The 9,449-nt window shown below is 42.2% G+C and overlaps 1 protein-coding gene across 1 annotated transcript in view; it reads left to right on the top strand.

The window, feature by feature from the left end:
- Window positions 1-2,268: 2,268 nt before the first annotated feature.
- LOC125295919 (interferon-induced protein 44-like) overlaps window positions 2,269-9,449 on the top strand; it is an 18,412-nt gene continuing 11,231 nt past the window's right edge. The window contains exon 1 of the mRNA XM_048245505.1: window positions 2,269-2,354. Coding sequence (XP_048101462.1) covers window positions 2,269-2,354 — 86 coding nt within the window. The remainder of the gene's footprint in view (window positions 2,355-9,449) is intronic.

Here is a 9,449-nt window from a genome sequence, read left to right as displayed (position 1 = left end):
GTATTTAATAAATTGCTAGCTAACACGATCAGTTTTCTGTTAATTGATAGCCTTCTCATGACCTCACTGCTGAGCTCAATATTTGTTGAAAATGAATAATGTCTAGCTAAAGAAAATGAAAACGAAGAAAACTTATCCAACATTATTCCAAGCTCCTTACGTAAATGCAATAGACATGCAGTATTTGACTAGTTTGCAGGAGCACACAAAAGGCATGTGAAAGGCAGATTATCATTTAGGCTGCCATCCAACGAAATGCAGGCACACGTTTGATGGACTGTAGTTAGCAGGTGCGTATTGGGACAGGGGAGATGCTTTTGGAAAAATGAACCATGAAAAAACAAACCACTTCACCGTTATGTTAGTATTTTGTTTGTTGTTTAAAAACGTTGTATATGATGGCCTTGAAGTCTTGAGTTACTGAATTGGTACCATAAAGCCTACAAGTTTGTGCATGCTTTCTCCAACGCAAACCAGATTTGGGTTCCATAGCCAAGTAATTCTGCTACATAACGTTGAAAACAGATAAATGTGTTTATTTGAAGCACACATACAAATACTATTGGTCAGCTTCAAGTAGGCCTATGTGCACTTACGTGACTACTTCAAGTATTAGCTTACGCACAATAGATTTTTCTTCTTTAGTTTACATAATGCTTTAGATTTTGTAGACAAAAACAACAGCTGTGACAGCGGCCGCATATATTGCGTCATTACATGCCTCTTGCGAACTCTGCAAGCCCCCACCCCTCACTCGACAACCACATGGAGATTCTGTAATGTGCGTATATGTCGTATAAGTAAGTATAAGTATATATACTCTTTTGATCCCGTGAGGGAAATTTGGTCTATGCATTTATCCTAATCCGTGAATTAATGAAACACACTCAGCACACAGTGAACACATAGTGAGGTGAAGCACACACTAATCCCGGTACAGCGAGCTGCCTGCATCAACAGCGGCGCTCGGGGAGCAGTGAGGGGTTAGGTGCCTTGCTCAAGGGCACACATAGGTCAGTATAAGCAAAGTCCTTTTAGGCAAGTCCCTCCACTCGGGGGCCATATACCAATGTTTTATGGGCACTCATCGGGCACAGTCTTTGTCGAACTTCTTGGCGTCGCCAAGGCTTCACGACACCAATCTTGCTCCAGCGGCGAGATCACAACACATGATTGGCACGATGTCTTCACAACACACCATATGATTGGCTCAATGTATTCACATCACACCACATGATTGGCTCAATGTATTTACATGTCGACGTTTTGCCGAGGAAGGGGTGGGATATGTGTAGACAACGGCCATATTGGCGTGACAAACTAGCCCCATGCATTTCTATGGAGTATTTTTTGAGTGCTGTGTCTCCACATTAGAAAGTCTCTGGTATAAGGTCCGCAGGTTAGAATCATATCTGAATCACCCGAAGGATCGGACCTCCGTTTGACAAACCTCTGCATATACTCCGGAAGTTATGTCTGAAAGCCCTTTTTCATTCTTCAGCGACGTCTATTGCCACTGGACTGAGAACAGAAGAACTGAAGAACAGGATCTGAAACCACTGATGGAAGACAGAAGAATAAACATTTTCTCTGAAAATAATAAATAAAATCATAAAAAAGCAAGTTTGTCCGAGGCCGACCAAATGAAGCGGTATGTCCAGGGGTGTGGGCAGTTCATCCCCGCCCTGGACCCACATTCCATTTCCATAAGCTGTCTGGGTATATCTCACTGAGAGAGGCTGACCTCTTCCGTGCTCGCTTGCTTGAGGAGATGGACGCCAACGGCCCCCCTCCCAGCCCGCCTCTCTCGGGGAGCCACTCGTGCTTCCTGAGCGGCTGCTGTTCGAGCAGGGGCAGGCGGATTTGCCGGTCGGGCTGGCTGCAGAGTCCCCCACGATTTTGCTGCGGCCTCTCCAGGAAGCTCTCTGGGGTCTCACGATGATGACCAGGTGTCCCTCGTAGCCTCCTAGAGTCGCTCGCTGGAGCAGAACCTGGAGGAGGGTGTATGGGACGATGCGCTCTTGGGGGAACCCCTATTCAGCACGATCACCGTCCATGGGGCAGAGGAGCAGGGGCTGATCCACCTGCCCAAGGTGGAGGAGGCGCTGGCTGCCTACCTCGCCCCCCAGGGAGCATCAGCCCATAGCCCGGCCATCTAAGCCGCACAGGGCCACTGCCGGTCAGGCTTCTTAGGCTTACACCTGTGTGGGGCAGGCATGCCGTGCCCTCAACACCACAGCCTTCCTCCAGGTCTACACCGGGGAGAGCATGAGGCTGGCTGCGGAGGACGAAGAAGCCCTGACTCCACTCCCTGAGTGGAGGAGAGTGCTGGACCTGGCCTTGCGGGCCTTGAAGTGCGCGGTGTGCGAGGTGCAAGCGGTCCGAGGGACATGGAGCGAGCAGCTGCAGCGGCCTTACATAAATGCGCTGGAACGTTTAACTGCCCATCAAGCACTCAAGCATTTTTGCCAGCTAATCGCAGGGCGTGATGTATTGGTGAGACAATACAGTGACTGTAGCCTATTTCAATCGCCAAGGCGGCATTCGCTCCCCGCATCTATGCGGTCTGGCAAAAATGTTACTGTTATGGGCGAGGTGTCACCTCCTCTCAGTTCGCGCAGTTCATGTTCCAGGAGAACAGAAGGCGGCAGATATGCTCACGAGGGGCCCCCAATCACTAACCTGGCTCCGCCCTCCTACGTACTTCCGCTCAATTTTCATTTCCCTTCAGTAAGTCGTCTGGGTCTGCGGTATATTCATGGGTTTTCTCCAGCCAAAAATGTGCAGGTCCAATCAGCAAACAGAGGGAGTAGCTGAGAACGATGACATTGAGGTTGTGCGCTAGTTTGAGCATGACATATGTTACGACCCAACATTAGCGATTGGTTATGGCCAGTTATATCCAGAGTGGCTCTGGGCAGATCCAATAGTTTTAAACTTCAACAGAGTACAAAAAAGTCCGATTTACACATTTAGGTGTTTATTTCATTATATTGTGTCTACTCGCGCCTGTATATTTTTCCTAAATTCAGCAAAAGTTAGCATACCAACCTTGCATGCACTCCCACGACCGTCATAAAAAACATATCATTTGTAGTACCGTTGGAAAGCTCTGTTTTTCCTGTATCACGCTATGTGATCCATATATGGACACTTCCTTTGTATCAGCAACCAATCGCGAAAGTTCAAAGGTGAGTCTAGGCCAGGGGTGGGCAACTAATTTCCCCAAGGGGCCACATGACAAACTGGGACTGTTGAGGAGGGCCGGACCCAAAATACCGAACTCAAGTCTGAACTCAATTCTGTTCAATTCTATTCTGTTCTTGTATAACATTAAGTAAATCATATGGTTTTGTTTACTAGTCGTAAGATGAAAATATGAGGGAGACAAAGGAAAAACAGCAATATTTAATCTATGTCCAGTATTTAATCCTCATTCTCGAAAATGATTTTTTGACATTGACATTTTTTTTTCAGTTTTTAAAGACTGATATAAAAAAGTACTACAATATCTATATAATTAGGCTAGGTCATGAAAATGTGAAGGAGTCAGTACAAACCGATAGGCCTGTGCCACCATTTAATCAACACTCAGCAATATTTCATCATTAAATCATTACCATCATTAAATGCTCTATGCAGAATTAGACTACGAAAATGTGGAGCAGACAATAGTAGGCTGTTATTAGTTAATCAACATGCACAAAGAAAACTATTTTAAAAAATGTAGGCTATGTTTTTGCTTTAACTTTATGCACATAACTGTGATTGGTCAACTCGCTCTGTGTGTTGAGCCGGCTGCTTCAAGCAACCTGTGGGTAGTAGCATCATACTAGTTCGCTAACATAAGCTTTGCAAATAAACTCAGACATATTTTGGTTACAATTACGGGGTTATCCGATTGTAAACTGTCTATCTGCCAGTAACGTTTTGAAATGAACACTTCAGACGCCAACGAGCAGCAGTAGGAGTTCGTTCTAACAACCTTTCGCGGTGGTGAGCTTAACGCAGACATAAGAGACACAAAACTTTGAAAGGTTTACGCCGACGTAAAAGCAACTGCATTGTGTCGACGCAGAAGCATAAATTCTATTCACCAGCACATTAGTGGTGTGCGATACTGTAAAATCTGGTTTCGATCCGATACCAATTAAATATAGGGCCAGTATTGCCGATACCAATACTGATATTTGTGACTAAAAGCAGTTTATATACTTTTATATAGGGGAGAACAGTGTGTCATGATTTATGACATGAATAAAACATCAATATACTAAATTTGAATACATTTCTATGACTAATGATTTTATGATTTCCACTGTTAATAGTTTACAAACATTTCAGCAACATAACATTGCAAAGCGGGCATGCAAAATGTGAAAGGAATGGTGTTTGCATGACTGTAGACTAGCCCTTGGTGAAACAGGAACATTTTGAACAAATTAAGAGATATTGAAAGTGAACTAAAATTAAAGTATCGATCCCATCAGGCTGGTCTCGATCCGATACCAATACCAATGTTGGTATCGATACTATCGATATTTGGATCGACATGCCCACCCCTACAGCACATCAGTGAGGGTGTTTACGTCGTATGCATCCACGCACAAATGTATGGGCGCACTTTCAAAACTAGATGTACCGCATAGCGGTACAAAATATGACCGCCGCTCAGTCCTGTACATCCGTTCCGCGAAAATAAATCACACTTCAATTTGTCTCCATATTTTACTCCATCCCCCACTCTTGAAACTTTTGTGTATGCTTTTTGGCATGCCTGAGTGTGTGTGTGCTGCTGCACAGAAAGTAGCCTACTGGTGCTGAAAAGGTGAATAGATTGTAGAATAGCCAAAGAAGATGTAGCATTGTTATAAAACCTTTAAAATCTCTTAACAATCACAAGTAGGGCAGTTCATCACAGTTCATCCATTGCAACTGGATTGGTGAAAGGTCACTTACACCTGTAGGCTACATTGTATTTGGGAAAAGCAAAAGGTATCAGCCTAATGTTATTTATTTATTTATTTATTTATTTAAACAAAAACATCTCTGTCAGCTCCATGCCGTTTTCAACAGCTATCAAAAACAAAGGTCATTTTTGGATGGATGGATTTTTTTGTGAATGTTTCTTCTTCTACATAAGATTTGTCATCTTTAGTTCATGTAATACTTTATTGTCAATGCACAAATTAAGTAACAGTAGTCTGAAACGTTATTGTTAATGCACAAATTAAGTAACAGTAGTCTGAAACGAAATGCTGTTTTACATCTAACCAGTGGTGCAAATAACTGACATGTCCAAATGGGCCTTGATGAAATGCGTCGCTAGACTGTTCATACAGTACACATTTTAACGGGCCAAAGTTGAAGAGCTGTTGTCCGTTATTGTTCGATGCAAATATAGGCTGATTCATGTTCCTTGCATTGTGTAACTGAGGTCCATGGCTAGTCTGGCTTTCACCAGACCAAGCTCAATCTTTTAAGAAATCAAAAAAAAATAAATAGCGGGCAGATCAGGCTGGGTTCACCCTAGTCCATAGGCACCGATATTGTTTAATTTTTCCGATTGAGATATCCACGCTCTGGCTATTCTAAATGCAAAAAATGCATCAGGGAGTTATGACAAAACTGTAACTAACAAACTAGATCCTAATAGAAAGCTGTTAGCTTCCCTAAGCTACAGGTAGGCTTATAAAGTAGGCCTATTTACAACATAAATTGTCAATAGGCTATGCTGGCGACACAAATAAAATCTCCTTTGGAAACCAATTGCTGTGACTCCAGAAGAATGTTAACTAGACATGTATCTTTTCAAAAAGTATAAGCAACCTTTGCCACCTTGAGTGGTACCGACATCTCATCTGGCCCATGGACTAAATTGTCTGTAGACCTGCGACACAGGATTTTGTCAGGACACAGATCTGGGGAAGGATGAACATGTCTGTAGCATTGAAAGTAGCCTCTCAAATGGGAAATATGTGGAACACTCTGCGTTTCCCAAAAGCATCGTTAGCAACTAACATAGTTGACACTATGTAAGTATGACACAACTGTTTCCCAAAACAGTAGTTTGAACTATGGTGGTGGAACTTACATAGTCCGATGCATCGTTAAACAACGTTAGTGTTTCCCAAAACCATAGTAGCAACGAACGTTTGCGACCACTATCGTAAAGTTGTGTAGTTACAACTTACAACTACACCTCTCGACCAGTGGTAGAATGATAGTAGAAGCATAGTTCCGGGGATCTTCATGTCAAAGACGCCACTGACGCTAGTTATTTGTTTGCAAATTAATGATTATACATAGATTTAGGTTTATAATTGATATTTACACTTCTAACCAGCATACATCCATATTTTAAAATGCCTAAGGCAGAAAGTTAAAAGTCAATTTGCAAAGTCACACACCTGCAGATAATAATGTGTGCACTTTTTGAGCAGTCAGTTGAGAATATGTACTCATGTTGTTTATGTTTCTCCAAGTTCTGCATTTCAGTGGCCCCACAGCAAGGGGGTTGGGCATGTCTCTATTTCAGCCTGTGCAGAGTGTCTTAGCTGAGTTGTTGATGTCATCCGCTTGTTCCGTTTGTATGGCTACTGAGCGCTTATCAGAGGCTTGGCTCAAGGTTGGCAGAAAAAATGTTTGGTGCAGGAGAGAGAGGTGATAGTTTTCGGTTAAGATCTTGGTCCCAGTCCAACTCAGCTCTCTGCTATCTGGACTGAAATATTCCCTGCGATTCCAGAAAAATTTTGAATTGTCAATAAAATTCATCCAAACTGAAAAGCATGTTTTTGCGAGCCAGTGGGGTGTACTACGAATCTCGATTAGGTGGGTTAGCGAGGTATGTTGCGCTCAAAGCCAGGCTATGCTGTGACACGAAAGTGGATCTGTTTTAGTGTCGCTATATCACCATGGTATCTTATGCTGTCAACCAAACATGGTTGGGAGGAGGTTATGTGCTAAGTTATAGCTCAAATCGTGTAATCTACCGCACACTGACCAATCAATTGTCTTAAAAACGAAGTTATCTCACGTGTAAGATTCTGTCATATATATTACAGGTGGAGCTCCGCCTCTACTAACATTTTGGATCGAATGCACTTTAATAGTGTTGTGAGTGCAAATATCCCACTATGGATGTGCATACCATACAACAACTGATAACAATTGATTTATTTGATGTTATAGGTTAGACACAAAAAATGACTGCAGTGTAAATTAAGCTATCGCTCATGAATGCGGAAGTAATTGTTTTTAAATAGAGGTGGTCTTGTGCGTCTCCACGTTACACGATTGGCCAAAGTCATCCCAACACCGAGAACGCGCACAGATCTGAGCTGAAAGCCTAGTTTGACAAATATATCACATAACTACAATCGTAGTATCACTTAACAAGTGTAAGTGATACACTGTCAAGCCTTGATATGTCTACATAGCCTAGATATGTCTAACATGCTTCGTAGTATACCCCACAGGTGTTTAAACTGAATAGTCTGGTAAATACAAAGCTTCCCTCTGCTGGGAGTGGGCCCCTGATGAAAATTTGTATTCCAAGCTCATATACAGTGGGCATCGCTTTCAAATGACCACTTCATTCGCGATACGCTATGGAGCTGAAGTGAATGGAAGCTTTAGTACCACTTTCAGCCACTGTGCGCCGGCTCTGCCACTGTACATCGCTCTGCCTGTCAGTCCCTTACATAATTGTTGCCGAGAGTAATCCCAGCCCTACAGATTCAATAACAAAATAAATCATGCATAATTAAACATTACCTCGATTTAGGCTACTTGGGTATGGCTTAAGGCTTGACTACGAAAATAAAATCGAAATTTGCTGTCTACATTATTGTCAGTGTTGGGGTTAACGCAACTACGCCAAATCAAAACAGTGGTGTGATAATTGAGCCAGTAGAGAATTAACTGTTCAGAATTAATCTGTAGCCTTGGGTAGGCTTCTGCAGAAAACAATGTTGTTGCCGATTTAATACTATCTGGCTACGTTTTTAACAGGCTTCATAATAGAGGCTTAGACAACTATGACCCACGTTTTTGGTTCTCAGTAAATTAATTTGGCCTACTTCTTGACTGCAATGTAGTCAATTGACTGCTTGACATGTCATTTTTTATTTTTCTGTACAATAAACAATTACATCTGCTTTATGCGCAGAATTACATTCATATTTGGCTGACTGCAGACGCGCCACTTCCCTCCCCATATTCCAAGATTAAGATAGTATGAAGTGTTTTTTTTTAAAAAAATAGTTAAAACGAATAGCTATTTGCAATTTGACAAAACACTGGTCCTCATTTTGCGAATGCGCAGGACGATATGAGCCTGTTGCATTTAGTTAGATGTCCGAGTCACATAATGTTTGAAAACCACTGGCTCGTAATCACAATAATTTAACACCACGACAGTTGGATAACCTACTTCATCATGTCCCCATGCCTACATTTTTGTGAGTAACATAGAGATCGTTAAAACAATAAAGTATGGCTCTCCGTTTGGGACATCGAAAACTTATATTTTTAATAGACTACCGTCAAAGATGCTGACTTGCAAAAGCCTCGGATAACTGCGTTATTCCACTATCATCAGTCATGCCCTTGATCAAAGTGGGGAATGAAATAAAAGTTTGAGAACCACTGGCTTAACAAGTTACCTACAGTCCAGAACACAGAAAATGTTGTAATATTCTGATGATCGGCGATAATATCGGCAAACGTTTGTTTTCCAAAGTAAGAATTTCACTTCACCATGCATCTTCGACAATACCTGGCCTACCTGGTATCATTACAAACATTATTCTGTGTCCTAAAACTGGCATATTTTATGGCATTGTGTCATGTAAGTTCGTTGCAAAATCTAGAGAAATGTGTGAGGTGGTCAGCGGGGGACAATTGAGACACACATTGGATTGTGTTATTACTTGAACACTCCACACTATCCACAGCTGTGGTAGGCCTATCAGGGGCAGGAGGATTACTGTCAGCGCAGGCTTTATATAAAATTCTTCAACAGAAGGCCTCGAATGTTGTCTTGTTTTGTGGAGCTTTGCTTAGCTTCTGTAATTTCGGCTTCATTGAAAATGAGGGCTTCCCTCAATGACCCTCCGAGAATAAATAAAGGTTGAATGAATGAATGAATGCAGGCTTGCCCAAAATAAAGGCATGTGGTTTGCGCAGCCTACAGTAAATAACAGACCCGCCAGAATGTGCGTTATGATGCTTTTTTACGAGCAAGATGTTTTGGTACCCTATACGCACACTGCATGTTCTTAAATAACAAAGATCATCAGTAATATTCGACCATTAATTTGGGTAAATGGGCAAAGCGTGACCACCTTGATTGGCTGATTGGCTGATGATTATTAACTTGGGCATGATTCCAAAACACCTCCCTTTACGATGATGGTGACAGGTTTCAGAATCGTGCGCTACACAAG

The sequence above is a fragment of the Alosa alosa genome, chromosome 6 (genome assembly GCF_017589495.1).
Source record: "Alosa alosa isolate M-15738 ecotype Scorff River chromosome 6, AALO_Geno_1.1, whole genome shotgun sequence".
Lineage (NCBI taxonomy): Eukaryota > Metazoa > Chordata > Actinopteri > Clupeiformes > Clupeidae > Alosa > Alosa alosa.
The sequence above is the reverse complement of the archived record's forward strand: the minus strand, read 5'-3'. Positions and strand labels throughout refer to the sequence as shown.